This window comes from Planococcus citri, chromosome 5, assembly GCF_950023065.1.
Source record: "Planococcus citri chromosome 5, ihPlaCitr1.1, whole genome shotgun sequence".
Classification (NCBI taxonomy): domain Eukaryota; kingdom Metazoa; phylum Arthropoda; class Insecta; order Hemiptera; family Pseudococcidae; genus Planococcus; species Planococcus citri.
The window spans coordinates 49,216,980-49,244,404 of NC_088681.1; the positions used below are offsets into that span (position 1 = coordinate 49,216,980).

At 34.5% G+C, this 27,425-nt stretch overlaps 1 protein-coding gene across 4 annotated transcripts in view; it reads right to left on the reverse strand.

Annotated features, from left to right (window-relative positions):
• The window catches only part of LOC135847117 (hemicentin-1-like), a 577,043-nt gene that overhangs the window by 137,663 nt on the left and 411,955 nt on the right, over positions 1–27,425 (reverse strand). For all 4 annotated transcript variants that reach the window (XM_065366545.1, XM_065366543.1, XM_065366544.1 and 1 more), the window contains one exon: positions 4,042–4,152. In XM_065366545.1, the coding sequence (XP_065222617.1) occupies positions 4,042–4,152 (111 nt within the window). The remainder of the gene's footprint in view (positions 1–4,041; positions 4,153–27,425) is intronic.

The following is a 27,425-nucleotide window of genomic DNA, read 5'->3' on the forward strand; positions in this document are numbered from 1 at the left end:
TAAATTTATTGATTTCTTGGTGAATCATTTTGCAAACGCATCAATTGATTTACGATTAATTCGGTTTTTTGTGAAACTATTGTATGTATAGGAATTGATCTATTTTCAAGCGAAGTGAATCGAATCGAATCGAATCGAATTGAATCATTCACAACCGATTGGCAATTGAATAAATTGATTGATTTCTAGCTGAAGAGAATCATTAGCGAACGAATTAATTCGTATAAGTGACTCATTCGTGAACGAACCGATTCATTAACTTAATTTTTGGTGAATCATTCATGAACGAATCAAATAATTTTTTAGTGAATCATTCGCGAACGAATTGATTCGTATAAGCAACTCGTTCGTGAACGGATCGATTCATTAACTTATTTTTGGTGAATCATTCGCGAACGAATTGATTTGTATAACATAAGTGACTCGTTCGTGAACAAATTGATTCATTTACTCAATTTTTGGTGAATCATTCACCAACGAATTGAATACATAATTTTTTATGAATCATTCGCGAACGAATTGATTCGTATAAGTGATTCATTTACTTAATTTTTGGTGAATCATTCATGAACAAATTGAATAATTTTTTAGTGAATCATTCGCGAACGAATTGATTTGTATAAGTGACTCGTTCATGAACGAATTGATTCATTTACTCAATTTTTGGTGAATCATACACGAACGAATTGAATAATTTTTGATGAATCATTCGCGAACGAATTGAATAATTTTTTAGTGAATCATTCGCGAACGAAAATAATTTTTTAGTGAATCATTCACGAACAAATCGAATTTTCTAGTCAATCATTCGCGAACTAATTGAACTTTTTAGTGAATCATTCGCGAACGAATTGATTCATAAATTGAAGAATTGATTAATTCGTTCGCAAATAGTTCTTTCATGAAATTAATCAATTCGTTTGTAAGGGAAATTTTAATTTAATAAGGAAAATATTAAATATTCACTCATTCTCGCCTGTCTGTACATTTCTCTCTTTCTCTGTCTACCTACTCTCTGTCTCTCTCTCTCTGCTTTTTGATTGGCTATTAGGAACGTGAGCGATCTCCTAGGCATGCTGCTAGGTGACGAATGTGTGGCTCAGCTTATTATTGCTTTTATAGACGTGTGTTAATTACTTCGCGAATTCTGTGCTCTCTGTGGTGACTTATTTTCGAAGATTTGTACTGTCTCAATCTGGTGAGTGTTTCACTGAGTACAGCTTTAATATTGCCTATATTATGTTTATTATGTGCTTTTGCTTGATACATTCTTGCTGGTAGGTACCTAGTTTAGGTACCAGGTAACCTACTAAGCAGGGTAGACGTTATCCTACCCTGGCGATAATGTAGGCCCACTGAGAGAGAGCACTCAGCTGAAACATGCTGAGATATGCTCATACTCAATTTTCTAGACCAGCACTTACCAGGCAACCTATAGGCGAGATGCGGACTAGGTTGAGTGTTCTGGTAAGTAGGTACCAGTCTGATACTGTACCTGAGAATGGTTTGCTGACTACCTATTTATGAATTTGTTAGTGCTTTTGGTTTTGAGTTTCTGTACTCAAAAGCACCTGTAATTTTTGTTACAGGTAAATACCAGCCTACCTAGGTTACCAAGGTCCAGCTATCCAGATGCCTACTTCCGTTTTTACTCACGATCCTATTTAAATTAAATTCGTTTATGTATTGGAAATTACCTACTTAAATTATATTCTCTCATTCGATCATTCGTTTTTCACTAAATTCTTTACACGTTCATTAATGATTCCCTTAAATGAATTAATACTCTCACGAACAATTCACTGAGAACTGAATCAATTTACGAGTATAGGTACGTAAACGATTCGTTTGAAAACAGATCCACGTTGTTAATAAAGAATTCGTTAGGATTTCGAAAGGAATTTTTTGACAGGTTTGAAGCAGTTTTGAAACAGTTATGAAACCAAATTTGTAATTTATGTATACGTTTCAACAAAACCGTTTCAAAATGGTTTAAAAAATACAAATTTTCTCTTACTTTCAAAACGATTTCAATTTTGCAGATCGGGTACAATGAATAATATCACATCGAGATAGAAGGCTGATGTTTGAATTCGTATTCTATTTACGACCCTTAAATCTTCAAAAAAATCCGAATTCACTGCTCCGAAAAATGTTCTCCAAACTAACCCGAAAAAATTTTAACCAACCTTAAAAACTCAAATTAATGATGCATTCGTGGTCTTTTTTTCGTAAATTCAGGAACAATTTTTTAAAATTCGTCTTTCTCTGGCACTTAAATTTCAATTAGAGTGATAGAAAGAAGTGTCTCAATTTAAACGGACAGAAATTGAGGCCACTAGAATCAAATCTCTACTTCTCCATTTTCGAAGTTTTTGAGAAAAACGCAAAAAACCTCCCTAGCATTTATCGTAACATAAAATATCGAGGTAATATGTCTAATATTTTTGTACCAACAAGACGATAGTGACCCACATGTTTGTTTTACCCTACGCGTTGCCGTAAGAGTTCCTGGGCAGTTTGAAGTTAGGAGAAGTTAAGTTTTGTCTCCAACCGTACACTTTTTACATTGTTTTAGAGCACTTAATCAAAAATTTTTCTAGTAATATGGTTCTAAAAGTTGAAGAAAGCTTGGAAAGTTTGAGAAATTAAAATAATATTGCATTTTTGACCATTCATTTGGAAATTGAAATTATTTTCCTTTTTTTTCAAAGTAAAGAAAATTAATTTTTGTTAATAAAAATGAAAGGTGTTTTTTGGGGGAAGGGTCCTCACTTGATGAATTTATTCAATTTCAAGCCTAATTTCAAGGCATAACACTAGTCCTTCATTCGAAATCCGCCAGGTTCGTTTGAAAACTCGACTTCTCCATTAAAAAAGTAGAGTTTTGATTCTAACCCCTAACTTTACACGCTGTTTTACCATACTTCCTTGACCGAAATTCAAATTTTGACATTTTCATCAGATGCGGGACATTTTGTAGTATACCAAACCATGCTTAACTCATTTTCGAAAAAAAGTGGAGAAGTAGGCATTTGATTCTATAGGCCTCAAATGAAGTTTGAAAATTAGTGCTTCACCATGTGATTTTTTTTGTTTGCAAGTCCGAGAGAATGAACAAATATTTTTACCAAAATTAAGCTTGAAAATTTATCACCTCCCTCTCATAAAAATCACTACTTGAGCAGAGCAGAGCAATGTAACTTTTTTCAAAAATATTTTCCAAAAATTCATCAATTTCAAGTTTTTTTTTTTGTTTTTTTTTTAAATTGAAAATCTGAAAAACTTTACTTAAAGAGTTCTGATTTATTGAAAAACTTGCCATGCAATTTTTCAAAATTTCGCCCTTGCTTTCATTTGGATTCACGCATTTTTGAACATTTTCTTTTCTCTTAAGCTAATTTAGTATTGGAAAGCCATTCTTGAAAGTTTGACACAAGTAATTAAAGAAATTCGGTAATTCTTTTCAAAATTTTTAAACGTAAAGTATAACGTTAGATTACTACAAAATATAAATATAAGAAATTGATCCAAATTTATTTCAAGTTTTCAAAAGTCAAATTTAATTTCTTCCAAAATTTTACATTATTTGTACAGTAAAATTGCTCAAAAATTTGTCGTTTTTTTTGCAAAAAAATTGCTCAAAGTCTCGATCAATTTATTACTCAATTTACCCCCAAAAAATGTCAAAAGTCTCACTTTTTCAGCAGCAAATTAAAAAATACTCTCGCTTTTTACTCAAAAATTGCGAAAAAGTATCATTATTGTTGCTTGTAATAAAATTGTCAAAAAGTTCTGATTTTTGCTAATGAATTGTCAATGTCTTGATCTTTGCCAAAAATTGACAAATTTCCTCGGTTTTTAGAAAAATTGCAGTGTTGTTTTTTCAGGTCAAGTTGTCGAAAGGTACCAAGAAATTTTTTTTTACCATAAAGTTGCAAAAAAATCGCTTTTCAACAAAAACTTTGAAAAAATTGTATTTTTTTGCCAACATGAATTATGAAAACTGAGTGAAAATACTACTTTAAGCTTTTTACTCACCACCACGAACTTCGCACGTTAAAAAAGCATCCGCTCCTTCGGTCAATGGTCCCACAACAGTGGTAAGCTCGCGTCCCGAACTATCGTAAATTATCACTTGATGAGGTGGCACTAAAAAACAAAAAGAAAAAAAAACAAAAATGCATCAGTTTCGCTGTTATATACTTAAGTAAATATAAGCGGAATAAAGATGATCAAATACCACAAATCAAACACCACTAATTTTAATCCACGCATCTCCCACGCAATATAAACATACTATCTTTAAATTTCCCCCTCCACGCCCACCCACAGAAAAATAATGGTAAGTAATCATAACCGAGTAAGTACATACATACTTTACACAGTGTGTACTGTGTATGGTACGTGAGTAAATTTCGAGCTAAGAAAATTTACACCACCATATACTACTCGTAGTACACGAAGCTACGAATACTTATAAAATGAAAATGATATACAATGTATCTATTCCGCAGCATAACGCGTTGCCTTGCTCTTAAATGAAATAAAAACCGGCTAAACGTTGTCGTATAATGTTTACATTGCGAACTGATAAAATACATAAATTATGAATATTCAACTGATTCTGCGACCGCTCCCTCTTGCAGCCGCCCAGCAAATACGCCTCTTCTACGACTAAACGACGACTATTAGCGACGAACGAGCTCGAGCTCTTCCATTTCCATCACACAGTTGTACTCGTATTTCCCTCGACACGTTTTCTCTTCCCTTATATACCTACTTTCAAAACACAAAACATTCTGAAGAAGTTAAAATTTCAACATACCTAGATATGCGAAATAAACGCGAAATAAAAATGTAATATTTAAATTAATAAAATTTTCCTTCGTCTCTTTTCATACTCTATACCTACTTACTTTATATTTTTTGTACCTACTTACGAGCAACGAGATTCTTCGAAAGTTGTGAGAATAGAATTAGTACCTACGTTTCAACGTTTTTCTGTCGTTTGCTCGCTCGCACACCAAACCACCTTCCTCTCTGCAGCGTAAATTAAACTTTATTCGTAAAGATAACAAGTTCAGCTTTAGCATAAATACATTGTTGGTTGGTTGGTTGTTCGTTTTAAATGTCGCCGACGACGACGAAGACTTTTCATCGTCGCATTCGCATCTTGTACTCGATGCAAGTCGACTGAGATTTCCAATTTTTCCAGAAGAATTTTTAAAATTTCTCTAGAAGGCGTGAGGATTGATTTGGATGATTGAAAATCGTCACTTGGAACCTTTTCTAATTAATTAAATAAAGTCAAACTTGGGGGACAGGGTTTTCTCAAAAATCATATTTGACCCATGGAGTAGAGAGGGTCAGAGTTAAAAATTACAGAAAGGTCATTTTTTTGGAGGGGCATATTTTGGCTCCCAATGGATGAAAAAGGCCCAATATCATACCACTGATCACTACCGCTTCGGCGTTCAATATATCCAAATTTCAGCTTCCTAGGTCAATCCCACCCCTATTTCAGGTGAAATTAAGGTGGAAAAAATCTTAGTTCACCCCTATTATTGATCCCCCACCACTAAAATTGACCTAGGGGGCCTGAATTTGCATCATACAATTTAAGGGTGTCACTTGAGTTCTTTTTGCTGGTTTAAATCTTCCAACCCAATTTGATCCCTTTCCAGGATCAGAAAAAAAATGGATTTTTGTACTATTTTATATGTTTTTTGATGTTTAGGAAAGCCTACAGCCCCTCCAAATTGACCTGGAGAGTCCAAATTTTTACAGTGCAATGAGAATCACAATCGACGAAGTTAGATGAATTGTTAAACAAATTAAAAACAAGAAATCACCTGGATACGACAAAATCATCAACAAATCTCTACCTCCACTGATTTGGTAGGTATAACACACCAATTTTTAACATGATACCTTATGACTGGATTCTATCCCAACCAATGGAAATATGCCAATGGTATTCTCACCCATAAACCAGGAAAATGAGAACGTGAAACGTCATCATACAGACCTATCAGCGTATTGCCAATCCTATCTAAAATTGTTGAAAAACCAATTTTACAAAGGCTATGGCCAATTCTAGAAAAGAGAAAGCTGATTCCAAACTACCAATTCAGATTTTGTTTGAAACACATGTTGGAGCCAATATCAAATCAAATCATCAACAATAACAAAAACTTTTATTATCTCATCAACTACTTCATAACAACTAAAAATCCCAAAACTGGGACTTTCTACATTCCCGGACTTCCACGGGGAACTTCGAGAATCGTTCGTTAATTCATTCGTCGTTCGTTCTTTCAGCTAAGTCCAATCCAAACTAAACTCAACTCGGTGAACAACGGCGAAGTGAAGTGATGAAAGATCTTTTGCCTTTTCGAAAACCGGAGAAACCTCTGGTATTTGAAATCAATTTATAATAACTAATAATAAACGATTCTTTCAGTTTATTTACGTATAATATAAGAAATGTCCGCCGTTTTTTATTTGAAGAGGTAGTATTGTAGTATGCAATAGTGTTGAGATAACAAACTACGACTAGCTTAAATATAGAATCAAAGCTAATCAAAGGTGAATTACGATACAACATCTGAAAGAATTTTAAGTACTTCTAAGTTGCGAAGTTACTGAAGTAAAAAACTATACTTAGGTACTAATAATTCGCAAAAGGTCATTCTCAATCTCAAGTGAATTTCACACTAATTGCTCACTTCGATTAGGTTTATGTTTTCATATTTGTAATTTTAGTAAACACTTCACTACTTCACAATCAAATTCATACAAATTATTGTTGTAACTCCGTAACTCGTAGCTACGTTGCTACGTTGGACGATGGTATATTGCACATTGCATTCCAAATCCAAACTTCTTGATAATTACACAATTATGCATCTGATTTGAAAAATGTCTCACAAAACTCACACTTTTCTTCAGTTTTGTTTATTATCGGAATTTGGGATCATATTCTTTGAATTAAAGTACATTCAACTTGAACAGTTATTAATACTCATCAAACAAGTAACAATGGATGGGAATAGATGAGCGATCATCATTACCCAAAACAAAATGAAATAAAATAATGATGTTTGCTCATTTTTCAATCTTTTATTAGTAACTAGTAGTATTCAAATTCTTATGTTATGATGAATATTGAATATGATAACAAGACTGAATGAAAAAGGAATTGAACATCAAACGAATCGTGTAAATGAGCAAATGACTCTTTCCCCGTGGAAGTCTGGGAATGTAGCAAGTCCCCAAAAACTATACAAGACAAAATTCTCGTCAATAAGATGACCGACCCGCGGCCAACTATATCTTAAATTTTAGTGCTTTCACTGCCAATTATATCTAATTCTTATCTTCACCACATACCTCAGTAGCTTCAGGCATGATGTAAAAAATGAATAACATTAATATTAAATTCATAAAAAATATCGTTTGCATCAGGGTCACCAAATGTCAGAACCAATATCAAATCAAATCATCAACAATAACAAAAACTTTTATTATCTTGTCAACTACACAAGACAAAATTCTCGTCAATAAGATAACTGTCCCGTGGCCAACTATATCTTAAATTTTAGTGCTTTCCCAACCAATTATATCTAATTCTTATTTTCGCCACAACACAATACTTACTATTCAGCGAGTGTACAATGTGTACATAATCTTGTTAAAAAAATTAACAACTCTTTCAAAGATAAAAAAATTTGTGCTGCAGCTTTTCTTGATGTAAGCCAAGCTTTCAATCATGTATGGCATGTATGTCAGCCTCTTAATGAACTTGAAAACCATCTTCCAGACATATAGGGTGCCCAGAAATAGTGGGTACCCCAAAGAAAGTTTTTCATTAAAAATATAGGTTGGCAACGTGAAATAGATGCATATGATTGGTGGAATGTTATTTCTCCAGTCCAACAACCAATCATGTGCTATCATTATTATCATTCACTGTGACCAACTGAAATATTTAGCAGGAAACTTTTTTAGGGGTACCCAATATTTCTGGGCACCCTGTACTATACAATCTTCTGACTCACTATCTATAGGGTGCCCAGAAATATCGTGAACTCCTAACAAAGTCTTTCACTAAAAATATAGGTTGGCAACGTGAAATAGATGCATATGATTGGTGGAATCATCTCCATCTAACAACCAATCATGTGCCATCATTATTATCATTCACTGTGACCAACTGAAATATTTAGCAGAAAACTTTGTTAGGGGTTCACAATATTTCTAGGCACCCTGTAAGTAATAAAAAATTCAGAGTCAAATACGACGACACTTTCCCTAACTTTAGAACAATCCGAGCAGGAGTACCACAAGAAAGCATATTGAGCCCAATATTACATCTTCTCTGCATGGGTGATATCCCTTTGACAAGGGATGGGGCATCATGATAGTGGCATTTGCTGACAACACTGCCATTACCACACAAGATTTTGATCCAGATGTTGCAATTGTCAAATTACAAAACAACTTGAACACAATAAACAAATGGTGTCAAACTTGGAGAATCAAAATCAATATTGAAAAATCCAGCTACATCCTTTTTACCAGAAGAAAAGTTGAGACAGGTCTCTCACTAATGTTTAATAATGATGAAATACTTCAAACAAACATTGTCAAATATCTGGTATTACACCTCGATAACCATCTCATATGGAGAGATCATATTCTGAAGAAAAGAACCCAACTTGGCAAAAAAAAACTTGAATCGCTTTATTGGCTTCTTGGAACTAATATGCTGAACCAACAAAACAAGATCTTAATACATGTGCAAACAAATGTTTATTCAAACCAATTTTGTTGTATGGTACTATGCGGTTTGGCTAGTGAATCCAATATCCTGATTATCAAAAGATTCCAGAACAAAATTCTAAGAAAACTTATAATGAGAGGATGTACCCAAAATGCCTTTTGTAAGTTTCAACCTTCCAACCTTATTCAACCCCTCTTCAGGGTCAAAAATGTGCATTTTCAGGCTATTATACCAATTTTATGTGTTACATGGCCTTTAGGATAGCCTGTAGCTCCTCCAAATAATCATTGTACTGTTGTAAATATGTTTGAAAATCCCCCCTCATGCTTCTATACATATAATTTTGATTTTTCAATCAGTAATAAACATCACCACTGTTTGAATAAGCCCACAAATTTTTCTGTATAAAAATTTGGCTCTCACGTAGCGGTCAGCTGCTGAATAAAAATTCATGATTCATTTCGTTTGCTAGTTGATTTAAAAATTAATTAGTCAAAAAATAATTCAAAATTTCTACAAAAAAATCTATTTTAAAACCATTCCAAAAAATGCATAATGCATCCAGAATAATTTTTAATTTTTATTTGCAACCCTCCTAACACTCCCCCCCTTACACCACAAAATATTTAAATTCAACAGTTTACCACAAAAACTTCTTCAAAAACAGTAACAAAAACATTCCCTCACTTCACTCACCTCAAAAAAAAAAAAAAAAAAAAAAAAAAAGGAATTCTAGAATTCTAAACCATACACACAAATTTAAGTAGATACTGAATTGGAACCAAAATTCTAAATCGCTGCTAAAAACTTTATAAGCTCACTCACCAAAAATGTATCCCAAATCACCATTCTGACAAAAATCAATTCAAAATCACCACATAAAAATCATTTAAATTTACGGCGAAAAATGTAACTAAAATCAACACAAAATCACTCCTGGACACTCTCGTCACAAAAAAAAAACAATTTACTTAAGTAAAACAAAAACAATTCCATTTAAAATACCAGAAAAATCATTTTGAAACAAAAAAAAATCCATTCACACCATTCATAATAAAAAAAAATTCTTTGAAATCACCCAAAAAAATAATTCCATTAAAATTCTATGTGAAAAGGTCTGTTCAAAAATACAACAAATAATCTGAGATTTTCTTATTTTTTCCTTCTGTTTTTTGACAAAATTCTTGGCTGAATTTCTCAGACCAAAATTCAACATCTTGCTGGAGAAAAAAATTCAACTCAACACTTAAATTTTGAAATCTCAGGGATCATAAATTACGTAATTATATACCGATTCACTAAAAAATTCTCCTTAAAATTGCAAGCTGTGCAGTAAACGTTTAATTTTTACAAAATAAAAAGAAAAAAAAACACTCGTTTCTGAAATTGCAAACTTGACCTTTTTAACGACTTTCCATAACTTTAACGAGCACTTGCCCAAGTTCATGGCTTTTTAATGGCTGTATTAATAATCTTTAGTCGCGGATACTCCGTCTTCGTAATTATTTTCACGCGCATTCTGACTCAATTCCAAGCACCGAATGACAACCCCGTTCATAAAACATCATCCAATAAATTCCTCGGTACCTATCTTATCACTGTATCGAAATTTCATTTGAGACGCATTTGACCTACATTAACTCCTCCAACTGTACCAATTCTATTTCTTTATTTGACCTACAATAAAAAAATATATCTACATAAATTTAAAGATGAAGTTCTTCTTGTATTCCATTCGTTATAAATACGCATAGAAAATAAAATCTAGCAGTATTTGGCTTCGAATCAAACTAAACCTCGTAATACCTCAACTTAGTACGTACTTTTTACCGACATTTAAATCCCTCGCGAGATGAGCCAAGCGGCGAAAAAAAACCAAATTATTGGCGGTTCAACTCGGTAAAATGTTACAGGTGATTTTATTTAACATTTTCGTAAACAGAAAAAAAATCACCCATTTTTTCCATTCCGGGTGTTCGAGTCAGCAATGCACCTTTCAATATTAGATAAAACTTTCAAAAGACTTCTCCACGTAGCTAAAAAATCATGCTTTTTTCAATATTTTCGCTGACAGAATATTTTAAATTTAATTGCACGCGAGAAAGCGACAAACTCGATACAGCGGTATAATCGTCCTGCTCAGTACTCTTCCATAAAAGAAACTCTCATCGAGAATCTTTCTGCACAAAAATTCACTGCGCTGAGCGATGAAATTTTAAATTCTGTATTCATTTCATACTCGTATAGCAAAAACAACTCAAGCGCCAGTGTATGATAAAATTGTGCCAACAACTTTCGCGCAAACTTTTCCACAACCAAGTTCCGAGAAGAACGATACGATTCGCGCTACTTTACTATATTTTAGATGCAAAACAGCATCTTGGGGGAATGACTCTTGGTATCTGCAGTAACACGAGGAGTAAAAAAAAAAGAAGAAAAAAGACAACGAGGGAGAAAAAAAAGCTAAAAAATCTTAATTCGTTGATTTACGAGCATCCGAGTATACGTACCATAATACAGACTAGAAACCACTTAGCGATAACGATCTTATGTTTTATATTAATTAATTGAGGATTATATCCAACTGGTGCGAAATCTGCCCTACTATAAAACAGTATACTACGAATGTCATTAAAAAAGTTTATATCCCTTTTTTTTTAGACGGATTTTCTCGTCGTCGGAACGGCCTCTGCGCGATGCCGGCGGCTCGATGTAAAATGAATGAAAAAAATTGTACAACGCTATGCTATTAAGTTCCATTCCATTCAAGTTTGAATGATAGATGAGGAAGGCGAGAGGGTGAATGTATTATTTTCCTCGTCATTCCGAGGTACGAGGTACATGCAAATGGAGTCAACGCAGTCGAAAAAGAAATGATTGGATCAAGCTATGGTAAGCAAAATGGAGGGAAGACTCGTTTTCGAGTAAAAAGATTTTGAATTCCTTAAAAGAAATAAGCACCCTCATACAGACGCTTTTTTGTTCGTATTTTCACCAAAAAATAAGTCAAATGAAATAAACGTAAGTATTGCACTACAAGAATCGAATGACATTCTTGTGTTGAACATGTTCCGAGACAGTCGTGTTTTTTCGCTCGTTTCTGTGCTGAGTGCTACATTTTTAGAGAAACATTGATCATATAATCTTTTTATTTTATCATTAGTAGATAACGTTTTATTTTCACACTGATAGTGACTGTTGCAAATTGTTATCTCCGGTCTCAGCTTGGCTGAGCCGGCAACACACCACACAATGACAAGTAACCCCTCTACTGGTACTGACTACAGACCAGGCACAACCTACTCATCTATAACAAGAAAGACAGATACCTTCCCCTCTGCCAACCAAGCAATTATCTTTCCGGCTATTGATAATGTACCTATAGCATACTATGCAAAGAAGATGATAAATGTAATTGGAGAAAATGTCCTACACTGCGCAAAAATCTCAGGTGAGAGAATTAGATTGTATTTAAAATCAAGAGAGATAGCTGAAAACTTCTTAAAATCCGGAGGTACCATTGAAATAGATAGGAAAATGATTCAAGCACGTTGGTATAAGAAAGAGCAAACAGACAAAAAAATAATAATCTCAAATGTACCTCCTCATGTGCCTCATGATATCATCATTAAACAAATGGCAACCCATGATGTTATACCTACATCCCAGATGAGATTCCTACACATTTCTCAAGAAGAAGAATTGAAAAATGTCCTTTCTGAAAGAAGATCTGTATTTATTCCTATTGAATCTGAATCTAAATTACCACCTTCGGAGATGATTACTTATGATGAAGAGGAATATCGTGTTTTTTACAATAATGCTCAAGTTAAATGTTTTATATGTCACCAACTCGGACATACTACAGCAACCTGTGATTTTGCTAAAAAAGATGACAATAAGATAGCAGAAAAAACCAAAATAAATCCAGAACTTGACTCCAGTTCCAGTGATGTAAAAATAACAGAACAAAACATTGAAAATGCAGGCCTGACTACCACACAGATCCATCAGATCCATGATAATCAAGTAGAACATATGGACCTTGACCCTATCCAAAATGCAGCTAAAAGACCCTTATCTACAAGTACACAATTATCCGAAGAGGTACTTAACCAATCTAATATCACCACTGAAGAAAAAGATAAACAGGACAAAAAACGCATAAGATTTGAGCCTGAAACTGAACATCTAGAGCCAATTTCCATCAAACAACTACTTGCTCCAATAGAAGACAACTTCAAGGAAAACAGTGCAGATTATCCCATTTCTTTCAGCAATTTTGGTCTACTTATGGACATGGTAAAAGGCCAAAAAGATCCCTGCCAAAGTGTACTTCAATTTACTGCAGATTTCAAAGGAGTTATTAAAATTCTACAAGACAACTACAGTTATCTATCTCACAGATCCATGAAAACTCGTTTTACAAAGCTTCAAAATAAGCTCAAAAACCTCACCTCTAATGAACCACCTACTACAGAGCAAGATCAGCAACTTTCAGATGAGAACTCTTAAACTAGAATTTAAATCATCAAGAACTCGCCAGATACTTCAGACAACTTTCTTTTTTTTTCTTTTTTTCATCAATTATTAGAGTATTTTATTTATTTTTTCTCAAATAACTACCTGATTGATCTTATTATATAGGTACTTGGAACAATGTATGTTAATTTTAGTTTTAATTTTAAGTTGTATTCACACCTAGGGAAATTAGTCATTGAGGTACAAAATTGAAATTATTTTTTCATAGCAAAAATTTGAAAAAAAAAAAAAAAAACATAAAAATGATAAAAACAACAAAAAAAAACAATTAAGTTAAATTTAAAAAAAAAAAAAAATGACATTTTTGATACAGTGGAACATTAATGGTGTTTATAGCCACTCTGGCGAGTTGAAAACTATGATTTATCACCTAAATCCTGAAATTATTGCTCTACAGGAAACACATTTTCGTTCCCATCATTCTTTCAAGCTTAAAAATTATTCATCTTTTCGTTTTGATTTTAATGGTGGAGAAAAAGCTTGTGGAGGCACAGCTATTTTTGTTAAAGACTCAAAAACAGCCTCTCATCTGAATATCACTACTGGAAATATACAAGCAAATGCAGTATTGATAAACTCACCAAATTCTGCCTGTACCAATCTCACAATCTGTAATATTTACGTTCCTCCCCACCAAATTATTTCTACACAAGAACTTGAAGACATTTTCTCTCAACTACCAAACCCTTACATTGTTCTGGGAGATTTTAATGCCCATTCTAAAACTTGGGGTTCCATCTCAACTAATAATCGTGGCAACATAATTGATAAATTTCTCCTAAAAAATGATACCATACTCTTAAATTCTTCAAAGCCAACCCATTTCAATATTTCTACTGGTTCTTTTTCAAATATTGACTTGACTTTTTGCTCTCCAAACATCTCTCATCTCCTCTCTTGGAATCCTCAAGATGATTTACACTATAGTGATCACTTCCCAATTAATATAACTTTTTCTGATCAAATTATAAAACCAAATAGAGAAAAATGCCCCAAATGGATTCTTGATAAAGCAAATTGGTCCAACTTCAATAAAAAAATTCTCCCTATTGATTTTTCAGTTGAGGACCTGGACTCTATAGTTGAAAAATTTACAAATTCTATTATTCAAGCAGCTATACAAAGCATTCCAAAATCTTCCTCCAAAATTTCAAAAAAATCTGTACCCTGGTGGTGCCAGGAATTAAAAAATGCAATTCTTGAACGCAAAAGGTCCTTAAAAAAATTCAAGAAAAATAGCACCATGGAAAACCTCATTGATTTCAAAAAAAAACGTGCTATTGCACGTAGGATCAATCTATCTAAACAAAGAGAGAGCTGGAATAAGTTCATGTTGAAAATCACTCAAAGCACATCAGTGAAAGAAATGTGGAAAAAAATTCGAATTTTAAAAGGATGTTACATACCAACTGAAATTTCCTACCTAACTGATGAAAATTTAACAATTACCTCTCCTCAAGAAGTGGCCAATGTCCTGGCCCAATCTTTTGCAAAGGTTTCCTCTACAAGCTCTTATAGTCCTACTTTCCAAATGATTAAGGCACAAGCTGAAAATGAAACACTTGATTTCTCATCTGAAAACCTAGAGTCCTATAACACCCCTTTTTCTATGCAAGAATTACTATACTGCTTAAATCACAACATAAAAGACTCATCTCCAGGGCCTGATGACATCCACCCTCACATGTTGAAATATTTGGATGAAAATGGAAAAAATGACCTGTTGAACTTATATAACAAAATTTGGACTACAAATTTATTTCCTCAAACATGGAAAAGTGCTATTATCATTCCCATCCTAAAACCAGGTAAAAATCCTCATCTTCCTTCTAGTTGTTATAGACCCATTTCCTTAACATCAGTCCCTTGCAAAATCTTAGAAAAAATGGTTATCAAAAGACTAAATTGGTTCATAGATAGCACAAACTCTCTCAGTTCCTTTCAAAGTGGATTTAGAAAAAAAAGATCTACACTGGACCATCTTTTTAGCCTACAAAATGAAATTAACACTGCTTTTGAAAATAAAGAATATGTACTTTCAGTGTTCTTTGACCTTGAAAAAGCATTTGATAAAGCTTGGCGTTATAAAATTCTCAGAAAATTACACTCCTTTGGAATTCGTGGACACTTGGCATACTTTATTCAAAACTTTCTAACAAATCGTTCTTTCAGAGTTCGCCTAGATAACACTTACTCAAAATCCTTTGAAATTGAAAATGGAGTTCCTCAAGGTTCTGTTCTTAGTACAATCTTGTTTCTGATACAAATTGATGACATTTGTGATGTTATAACTAAACCACTCTCTTTGAGAATTTTTGCAGATGACTTAAACATCTCTCTTAGATCTAAAAACCTCAACCTTATTGTAGAAAAAATTCAGGAAACCCTAAACCAAATTGAAAAATGGGCTGAAACAAACGGGTTAAGTTTTTCAGAATCCAAAACACATTGTGTACTTTTTTCTAGAAAAAATCAAATCAACCCAAAACCCACTCTAAAATTTAAAGGTCGCTCCTTGGAGTTCAAATCTTCTACCAAATTTCTCGGACTTACATTTGATGAAAAACTAACTTGGACCCCCCATTTTCTAAACGTAAAATCAGAACTCTTGAAACGTATCAATTTATTAAAAATAATAAAAAATCCTAAATATAACCCTTCACGTAAATTATTAATCCATCTATATAAATCTCTCATACGCAGCAAAATTGACTATGGCAGTCCATGCTTTACAAAAATTTCCAATAAAACCGCCAATATCTTAAAAACGATTCAAAATTCTTCTTTACGAATTTGCATTGGAGCTCTTTACTCCTCACCCATAGATAGCATCTACTGTGAAGCTGCGGAACTACCCTCAGATTTCAGAAAATCACTAGTAACAAATAAATTCATTACATCAGCCTCAGCTAATCCATCACATCCCCTCCAAAATCTTATCTCAATATTCAGCTTACATCATTTCCAACAAAATGACAACCCACTTGCTAAGTTCATCTCAGAAATAAAAAACCTTGAAATTGATCTCAAAAATCTCATCCAAAAACCCATAACATACCCTCCTTGGCTATTAAAACCCTTACAAATTGATTTTCAACTGAGAAATTATCCTAAAAGAAACCATTCCCCATTAGAAATCAAAAGCCACTATCTTGAACTCATATCAAACTACACAGAATTCAATTTATGCTTTACTGATGGTTCCAAAATCTCTAACCTACATACAGGATATGCTTTTTCAATAAATGAAAAAATTTTCAATTTTAAAATTCATGAGGTCTCTTCAATATTTACTGCCGAACTTCTTGCAATTTACCATTGTCTTTTGAACATATCCACCACTCAGCTTGAAAACAAAAACTTTTTAATACAAAGTGACTCTCTTAGTTCCTTGATATCCATACAAAACATTTTTTCAGATCACCCTATTGTTCAAAATATCCACAAAATTCTGCTAGATCTCCAAAATTCAAACCACACCATCCACCTTATGTATACTCCTAGTCATGTCAGCATTGAAGGAAATGAAATTGTTGACACCTATGCAAAATCAGCCACTATCCCCCCTCCCTTCACCATTTTCACCCCTGAAGATATAAAATCCTTCTTCAAACAAAATACTCACTCTAAATGGCAAAATTTCTGGTCATCACAGACATCAAACAAACTCTTTCAACACAAAAAAACAATCTACCCCTGGAAAAATCTTGATCACCTAAACAGAAGAGAAGAAATAATTATAACCCGTCTAAGAATAGGCCACTCTAAAATCACACACAATCATCTCTATCAAAAAATTCCGAAACCCCCCTGTCAATTCTGTGAAAATGAACCTATATCCATCCAACATTTACTATTCACCTGTCCTAAATTACAGCAAACAAGACTATCTCTCCAAATAGACCCAAATTCAATGACCATTCCAGATAACCCTTCCGAAATCCAAAAATTTATAACCCTACTTAAAAGCACCAACCTAATAAACCAAATCTAAACCCTTCTAGCCACGGGTGTAATAATCGTGTAATTATAAACACCCAAAACAAAAAAAAAAAAAAAAGAATCGAATGAGGTACCTAAAATTAGAGGAAATCACCAAAATTCACGAACAATTTCTAGAATAATACCACAAGTAGGTAATTATGAAACATGACAAACACATCACAAATTGGAAATTTTAAAAATTTTCTACCACTGAAATTTATGAAAAAAAGTCAAGAATCTTAATTTAAGAATTTTAGCAAAATGATGGTCCAATGGGTCCAGATCGAGGTTTTTTTGTTTCACTCATGTAAAAGATTCCTCTCCAAGGAAAGTCTTAAATCATGGATATGTTTTTGATCTGATCAGGTCTGTGCTGGTCTGATCATCCGGACTAGGTTTTCAGCCTAATGACTTGTCTGCCTGCCTTCCTGAGATCGTCTGCCCGTTTGGCCTCTTAAGATCATTGATCCATGTGTCTCGACTGTCAAGGTCACTGACAATATTGACAAGCCTCTCAAGGTCATTGACCCTTCAGTATGACTTCCGAAGGTCGTCTGTCTCCCTGTATGGCCTTTCAAGGTTGTCTGTGTACTGGTGTGGCTTCTCAAGGTCGTCTGTTAGCATGTCTGACCTCCTAAGGTCATTAACTCTTTTGTATGGCTATCCGGAGTCGCCTGTCCACACCCTCAAGGTCATTGACCTGTCTGTATGGTTTCTCTAGGTCGCATTTCTGCTCTCTCAAGGTAACTGACCCTTCAGCATGACTTCCCATGTGTGTCTGTCTACATGTCTGGCATTTCAAGGTTGCCTGCATACTGGTGTGGTTTCTCAAGGTCATCTGGTAGCCTATCTGACCTCCTATAAGGTCATTGGACCGTTTGTCTGGCTACCCGGAGTGGCCTGTTCACTCTCTCAAGGTCATTGACCCACCTGTGTGACTTCTCAAAGTCGTCAGTCTACTCTCTCAAGGTCATTGACCCGTCTTTATGGCTTCTCAAAGTCGTCAGTCTACTCTCTCGAGGTCATTGACCCGTCTGTTTAGTTTTTCAAAGTTGTCTGTCTACTAGCTCAAGGTCATTGACCCGTCTGTATGGCCACTCGAAGTCATCTAGCTACCTCTCAAGGCCACTGACCTGTCTGTATGACTTCTCAAAGTCATATGTCTACTCTCTAAAGGTCATTGACCCTTCAGTATGAATTCCCAAGGTTGTCTGTCTCCCTGTCTGGCCTTTCAAGGTTGCCTGTGTACTGGTGTAGCTGCTCGAGGTCGTCTGCCAGCCTGTTCAACCTCCTAAAGTCATTGACTCGTTTGTCTGACCCCTCAAAGGCATCTGCCTATACTCTCTCAAGGTCATTGACTCGTATGTATGGCTTCCCAAGGTTGTCTGTATGTTTGGCCCTTCGTTGTTGCCGGTGTATCAAAAAGGTTTCCCAAGGTCATCTGCCAGCCTGTCTGGCATCCTAAGATCATTGACCTGTCTGTCTACCCTCGCATGGTCCTTGATCCATCTGTATGGCTTCCCGAGGTCTTATGTCTGCCAGTTTTCGACCTATTAAGGACATTGACCCGTAAATTAGGCCTCAAAAGGTCACTGACCAACCTGTCTGGCCTCTCAATGTTGTCTGTCTGTATGCCTGTCTGGTCTCTCAAGGTCATTGACTCGCCTACCTATCTTCTCAAGGTCGTATGTCAACGTGTCTGGCATCTTAAGGTCATTAACCCGTCTGTCTGGTTTCTCAGGGTCACTGACCCATCTTCTTAAAATTTCCAAAATTTTATTCTTTTTGAAGGAATACTTATGGCCTGTCTAGAGCAATGATTTTTATGCAAATGATATAAAAAGGTGTCAGTAAGATATTTTTCATTGAACGATGAAAGAATTCGTAGGCACTATAAATTTCTTTGTGAGCAGGTCTTTTTTGGTGACTTCTTTTTTTTGAGGGGGGAGGGAGAGACACTAATTCTGGCAAGTTGGAAGTACATAATTTTGTGTACCCCTCTCCTAATCTTCATCATAAACATCCAAAAAATTGATTTTTGAGTTTAAAAGTCCTCTTGTTGTCAAACAAAAGTCCTGTTTTTTGCCAAATTTGCTTATAAGGTTCTGTTTTTTTTTTTTTACAAAATTTGCTCAAGTTAAAAAGTGTTAATTTTTGGAAAAGTTGTCAAAATATGTCAATTTTAGGGGGAAACTGTCTAAAAAGCGTCACAATTTTTGGCAAAATAGTCAAAAAGTGGCCATTTTTGGCACAACTGTTAAAAACAGGTGTCCATTTTTGTCAAAATTTTCAAAAAAAAAATGTCCGTTTCTGCTAAAATTGTAAACAGGGGCCAATGTTGCCAAAATTGTCAAACAGGCCTGTTTTTGCCACAATTGCTCAAAAAATCCCGTTTTCGCTAAAATTGTCAAAAAATTCCCGTTTTTTATCAAAATTATCAGAGAGTGTCAATTTTTGGCGAAATGTTTTTTTTTTTGTCAACATTCTCAGGAAGTAGTTTTTTGATAAAACAGTCAAATGATCGTAATTTTTGCCAAAATTACTGAGAAATTTGTGTGTTTTTTTGCCAAAACGTCCAAAAAGCACTGATTTTTGTCTTGCATGCTTAAAAAGTCCATTTTCTAATTACATCGTGGAAATCATCTAATTTGTCAAATCGCAGGGCTAAAAATGAATTATAAAAAAAAAACAAAATTCTGTCAAAAGATACAGAAAAAGAAATAAAAATTGAAGGTCAAAAAATAGAAATAGTATCAGAAGCAATATATCTTGGTCAAATTATATCTTTTGAAGATAGTACGAAAAAGGAGGTAAACAGACGTACAACATTAACTTGGAAAAAATTTTGGGCACTTAAAAGTATTTTTAAATGAGCTTATCAGAACCATCTTAAAAATCAGATCTTTAATGCATGCATTCTGCCTACTTTGGCTTACGGATCCCAAACATGGACATCAACAAAAAAAACTATGAAAAAAATTGAGACTACCCAAAACTCATTAGAAAGGTCCAATGGTCCATGCTAAATTTAAAAAAAAAGAGACAAATTTAGAATAGAAAAAATGAAGAGAAAATTGAGAAATAATCTTAACTTCAAACATTGGGTTAGAAGAAATAAATGGAAATGGGCAGGGCATGTGGGCAGGATGACTGACAACAGATGGACTTATAGGGCAACCTTTTGGTTTTTGGGGCATGAAGCAAGAAAACGGGGAAGGCAGAGGGCTAGGTGGACGGACGAACATTTTAAAATAACCACAAATTTTTCACCCCATTTTTTGTTCTTTTTTTTTCAAGTAAGTAAAACATGAATATTGGGAAAATCATAATAAGTTCTAGCTATTGAAATTATCTAAAGTCACTTACGAGTACAAGCACGTAGAATTTTCACAAACTACCCCTCCCCTCACCACAACAAATAAAATAATAAAGTCCAAAATTACACCTTCCACCCCTCCTCTTTATTCCTCTGCTCCTCCCCAACCCCCCACTCAAAGTAAAAAGCAATCCGCTGTTGAAATTATCGCGATTTCATTATTTAATTATACTGTATCCTAATCTGAGCCGACGAAATTCTCAAAAGAATAGGAAAATCCGGCTATTATACTCTAACTTGGTTTAAAGACTAGGTTTTTTCCTTTTCTCATTTTTCGAAAAAATCTTTTTATCTGCTTCGTTTTAAAACACTTTTTTTTATTCTTCAGCGTCGTTCTCGCTTTGCTTTCTCTTCATCTGCCCCTCTCCATCCCTCGGCCTCGTCTCGAAGGCGATGTCGTCGTTTAAACTGTACAATAGAAATTCGTGATTTCTGATAATGCCATCAACAAAAAGTCAACGAGACGGGTAAGTAAGTCAGCGTGGGGATGAATAGAACAGAGGTAGAGTATGTAGTACGTGGCGTTTGCTTGCGAAACACCATCGTCGACTTCGTCGTCGTCGTCGTCGTCGGTCTTTCGCTACATACTACAATCGTACAGTGTAAGCAATTTAAACGCAAAGAAGCCGAAAGAATTATGTCGCAGGGCGCGATAGAAAGAGCGAAACGAGGCGAGCGGGTTCTTTTGTTAAATACGAGAGACAGACCTCAGTTGTATTCGAATCGGAGGTAAAACCTTCAACGTTTCCGAGTTTCCACACAAATTTACAACCCCTAAACTTAACCTCTCTTTTAAAACCACAAACCAAACCGACAATCGTCCTTGCCGCTATTATGATAATTCCATTTCTTCTTTCCTCTATGTACGACGACGACTACGACGACTACGACGACTACGACGACGACGTAAGAGAGAGAAAGATACTCGCCAGCCTCCTAACTTTCTAATTTTTTTCCTCTCTGTGTGGTTTTTTATTCACCTCCACTCCTCTCTATTCTTCGTTGCTGATTCGACGTTCGTGTATTAAAACGGAAAATTTCTTATTCCTGTCGAAAGCTTTTCATTCGTGCCTGCTATACACGTACAAAAGAAAGATTTCCATTCTGTTTTTTAACTTTCCATTTAACAATTTCCTCCCCTCTGCCTACATCGCGATCAACTTTCGTCATTGTACTTCGTTAAACGTGTATTTGGCTACATGCACTCGTACTTTCCCATCGAGCCCATTTAAATCGAAAAACCACTGCAGGCCAAAGGGGTGAGAGGGTGAGTCGAAATTCAACACTATTTAAACAAGATTCCACTTCCACTCTGTAACTTCTGAGCAGCTCGAGTGCTCTACTTCACATACACACACCACGCCATCGAATGGGGCAAGGGGCACGAGAGGGGAGGAGAGGGGAAAATTCAATTTCACTCGTATGTGCATAAAGAAAACACGAGTCAACTGAAAGAGTTATTTTTGCATTTGAATTCGGCAACAGGGGATGTTTTTTTCTATACGATGGTGCTGTTTGCGAGTTAATCATCTCTCTCCCTTCGACTGTTGCCATTTTCAATAAGTTTATTATAAAACAACTTGACAAAGTCTCACGTATTGTATTACATTTTTCTCATCTTTCTCTCTTCGACTTGGCCCGGCACGAGTAGGTATTTTTACTTGCTAGACGAAAAGGGAGCTTGACTCGAAGGGTGGCGAGAAAATCTAATATATCCATTTTCATAATATAATTTCGACTCTTCTTCTATGCTTTGCCGGGATGGTCTTCGACGCAAGGTTAAATTTACCTGCACGTGGCAAAGTTTTTCGCCAATGGCGTAAGTGAATTTTTATTTCAATACGTTTTCAGATTATAACGTTCGTTCAATTTTTTTTTCTCGCTTGCAATTTTTTTAAAAATTATACCTACGTACGCCTTTATCTTCCAGAAATACGTACGAATAATCTCATGCTCAGGAAACCCATGGAATGAAAAATTTCTCTCAAGTAAACACCTACATACAGTCTTCCCGTCTCATTCAATCAGACTGGTCGAGTGTTGGATCCTTTTATAATTTTTTTTTTGTTTTTTTACTTCTCGCTATTTCGAGTGAAAAATTTTCAAAACGTAAACTTTCAACTTTGTGTGGTAATTTTCTTTAACTTATATCCAGACAAGTTTTCACTTTAAACTACATACGCCAGCTATTTTGATACCTTGAAAAAACGAAAGAAAACGAGAAAACAGCGCAAAAATAACTATTCTTTGTGGTTTCTTCTGTATAACCTCCTTTTACTCCTAATCTGTGTTTTCCTCTTTACAGTGAGAAATAACGAAATCCAAGTAAAATATAGTAGCTCTGCGTTATTTCTATTGCTGAAATATCACATTAAAGGTGAAATTATTTCTTTAAATGAACGTAAAAATAGCTGTACTTACACGCGCGAGTCGCCCGAATAAGGAGAAAGTTTCCACGATTCAAACGAACCAGCCAAAGATGTAGCTGGTTACTCTTTTTTTTATATTTTTGTTAAAATAAGCTTTCGGTTTTTAAAAAAGTATAATGCTTGTTTTTTTCTTCTATTGCAATGTTTTCAACTTTTTTTTTTGGCCAGTGAAAGAAGTAGGTATGTACTAAGTATTTGCTCGAAATAAATTTTGCATTAGATCTAATAACGCGTTGCCATTAGGTACCTGAAAAGTAAAGCTGAATCAAGTCGAATGAGTCACGAGTTCCTACCTATCAAAAAATTTATCAAAATAGGGAAAGTGAAAGTGTATTTTTAGGTTTAAAAAAATTCAAAATTCAGAATCACGAACTTCAAAAACTCACGAGTAGGTATATTGAAACACTCGGATAATAATTTTCCATAATTAATAATTTTGAAAGTTGATCCGTCTCATGCTCATTTCTCCTGGGACCAAATTTAAAATCTTGACCACCTAATAAAATAAAATTCTTCAAGTAAAATAAAAACCATTTCCAAAATTCAATTCCCTCTTTCCTCTCTCTTTTTGAGACCTACTTCTAGATTGGAATTGAAAAAAATATGTATCAGCGACCATGCATACTTAAAAAACCTAGGTAGGTATACATTTAGATACCCATAAAATTTTTCAAAATTTCAAAATTCAACTCTCAATCCCTTTCGCCATCTTTGGAATCTAATTTAGGGACAGAGTTGAAAAAAGAAATCAAAATTTTCAATCAGAAACTTTTACTCAGACACTCAAATTACAATTTTTTCAAAACTTTTGAGATCAATTTCTGCCTCTTCCCCTCTCCATCAAAGATCAATTATTTTAGTCCCAGATTGAAAAAATAATTATTCAAAATTTGCTATCTCAAAAACCTGCACTCAAATCCCCAATTCACGATTTTCACAGATTCAAAAACTGAACCTTACTTTCACCCCTTTTCAAAATGCAATTTAAAGACGGGATTGGAAAAGTATTGACCAACTCTCGCCATCTCTGGAGCCTAATTTGGGGGACTGGATCGAAAAAAAAGCTTCCAAATTCAAAACTAACAATCAAGTCTTCAAAAACCAAATTTCAAATACCCACACTATAATTTTACAAAATCTTTAAATTTATTTCCTTTCAACCCCCCTTTCTCAATTCGTTCTCTTTCGAAGGCAAATTCAAGGCCACGGATGAAACTATATTTCCAAATTGTTGATCATTGACTTCAAAAACCTACATTTAGGCACTAAAATCATGAAAAATTCAACTACCCTTTCGCACCTGTTCAGACTCAAGGGTTGAAAAAAAATTTAGAAACCACTACCAGCAACTCCAAGAATCTATCTGACTCCCCATTGTTTGAATATTCATCTCTTCCTCCCCCAATAACTACCTACGGAACCAAATTGAAGGACTAGAGGACTGGATTAAAAAAATAATTCAAAATTCCCACCTAGCCCGACGAAAAACCTTACATTTAATTAATCTATATGAAATCCATTCCCGCCCGCGTCTGTCTTTCTATAAAACATCTTTTCTCCTCAACGCCCATTCAGAGTTGGAGAAAATTATCTACAATTCACAACCAGAGATTTCAAAAATCTACATTTAAAAAACCAATCGATTACACGATTTTTCCAAAACTCAAAATTCATTCCCTTCCCCTCGTCGTCGTCGTTAAATCCCTTCCAGCACCCTTAGAATCTAATTTGGGGACTAAATTGAAATATTAAATCTTCTAAATTTGAAAACCGATATTGCGATTATGTACAATTAAAATTTTGGAATTCCCTCCCCCTTTCCTTCCGACATTCTTCTCTCCTAGATGCCCAATTCAGGTCAATAGTTGAAAGAATTTAAAAATTTGAAATCAGGACTTCCAAAAATCAACGTTTACCAGAATCATAATTTTCCCAAATTTCAAAATTCAATCACTTCTCCTTCGCTCATTTTCACAGAATGGTGAGGTTGAAACCATAATTTCCCAAAATTTACACGCCATACTTCAATTTTTCAAAATTTTGAAATTCAACCTGACCCTCTAGTCCATCTTCTCCCTTCTCAGGATCTAATTTTGGGTCAAAGGCGAAAAAAAATGATTCAAAATTCAAAATGAAAGACCTCAAATAGTACCCACTTACTTATAATTGGACACCGATATCATCATTTTCAAAAATTTTGAATTTCATCCCCTCCCTCTTTTCTTTTTAAATGAAATTTAAGGCCACTATTCAAGGAAAATGTAAAAATCGAAGTCAGCAGTAAAAATAATTTTTACTTCCGCGAGTATTTCATTGATTTAAAATTTGATTTCTTTTTCAATATCTTCTTTTTTGCCGGAATTTATTTTTAGGTCAATTCAGAAATCAAATTCGACGACCCCTTCCCAAAAGGAACCACCGCATTCGTACATAATTATTTCAAAGCCTTAAACTGAATTTGTAGTATTTTGGCGGCTGCTTCTTTGTTTGGGAGTCACTGGACGAAGCTGCGCGTTAATAAAATTGCCCAACTAGTTTGCCGTAAATACGATTCGTCGGATGTACGGAGAACAGTGTATGCAATTTAATCAACATCGACACATGCACATTGCACAAACCATGAAAATAGTATGATGGCAATTTGAGAATCCGACTATTCTTCTGCTGTATCAAGTGAGCGTTTCCTCAATGGTAAATGCTCTTTACATCCCCCCAACCACTACAAAAAGATATTTGTCTGATATCTAAGATAATACTGACATGTACAAAAATACGTGGCTCCATTTGAGTACATTAAAAGTCGCATACGTTTCAAAATTTTTGGAGCAATTATTTTTTTGAAAAAAAAAAAAAAAACTTGAAAATGTTATTCATCAATGAGTAAGTTATGGTCAATATCTAAAAGAAAATTGAGAAATACCATCTATGTAGTGTCGACTTTCTTATAAAATGAGTCATGAATGTAATTTCAATCCCTAACTTTAACCAGACGAAGGTAAACCGATAGAAGACCCCAAAATACAAATACACCAACAGAAAAAATTTTAGGAGTTGAAATTCATTTTTAGATTTTTGACGAATTTTTAAAAATTCACGGTCAAAAATGAGAAAAAAATCAAAATTTCATCAAATCGACCTGATAAGCTGAAATTTGGATTGTACCCCATTTTCGATCTCCCGAGTTGATTGGAGATAGTTCTGAATGGTTCTAAAGTCTTCAGCGGATTTTGATTTTTTAATTTTTTTCCCAAAAAATAATCACTATTTTGGATTTGCACCAACATGAAAATGATTTTGAAAATATGTGTCTAAATTGATCGAATGAGTCACCAAGATGGTAAATCCGAATTTCGGGAGCTGAATTTCATTTTCACTCCACTTTGCAGTGTTTTTTTGTTTTTTTTTTCAACTTGAGAATCTAAAAATCCGCTAGAAGCTTCAGAAGGGTTCGAAACCATCACCAATCGACTCGGGAGTTCAAAGATAAGAGTACAACCCAAAGTAGCAGATTTTTATGTTAATTTAATCGAATTTTGATTCTTTTTCATGAGGAATGGGCTAATATATATTATATTTCTCATGTGCCAAGTACAACCTCTGCAGTTATGGCTCCATATTTGAGATCCTCCTCCCCTCCTCCTCACAAATTTTCCAATTAGATCAAGGTTTCCAAAAAAAAACAACAGTATTTTTGAGAAAATCTTCTATTTACAAACATCACGTCTTTCAAAAATGTAGTGAAAATAGCGCACAAAAGTATCTAATTCTAGCAGCCATAATACGTCTATAAAATTCTCACCCTTCTACCTCTCGTTTCTTCGCAAAAAACACGAGGTACCTAACCAATAACATACCATGCTAACGGGGTTTAAAAACAATAAAACCAATTAACTAGAATGGGCCATCTTTACGACATAGAGGGATGATTTTGAACACCTAAAAACGCAAGGGCGAAGATTACGCTTTAGGCGATATACTAATAAACGATAAAAGGTAACTATACCTAGGTAAGTATACGTAGGTATACGTCGTTCGTATATTGTGGGATGGGCAACAGGGGAGGAAACTTCCACAGTACTGCAGCTATTTTTCGTCCCTCACTCCCTCCTCAGTACCACACGAGTACTATGTATAATATGGAGAACAAGGCGATGTACTATGTTGTAACGTAGTAGGTAAAACGAGCACCGAATTTCGTGTGATACTCGACTTGATTTAATTGCTATACCAACAGCATGAAAACTGTTTATAGTTGCGAACAAAACCACATACAAGATTCGGCGGTATCAATAAAACCCTTTCGCTA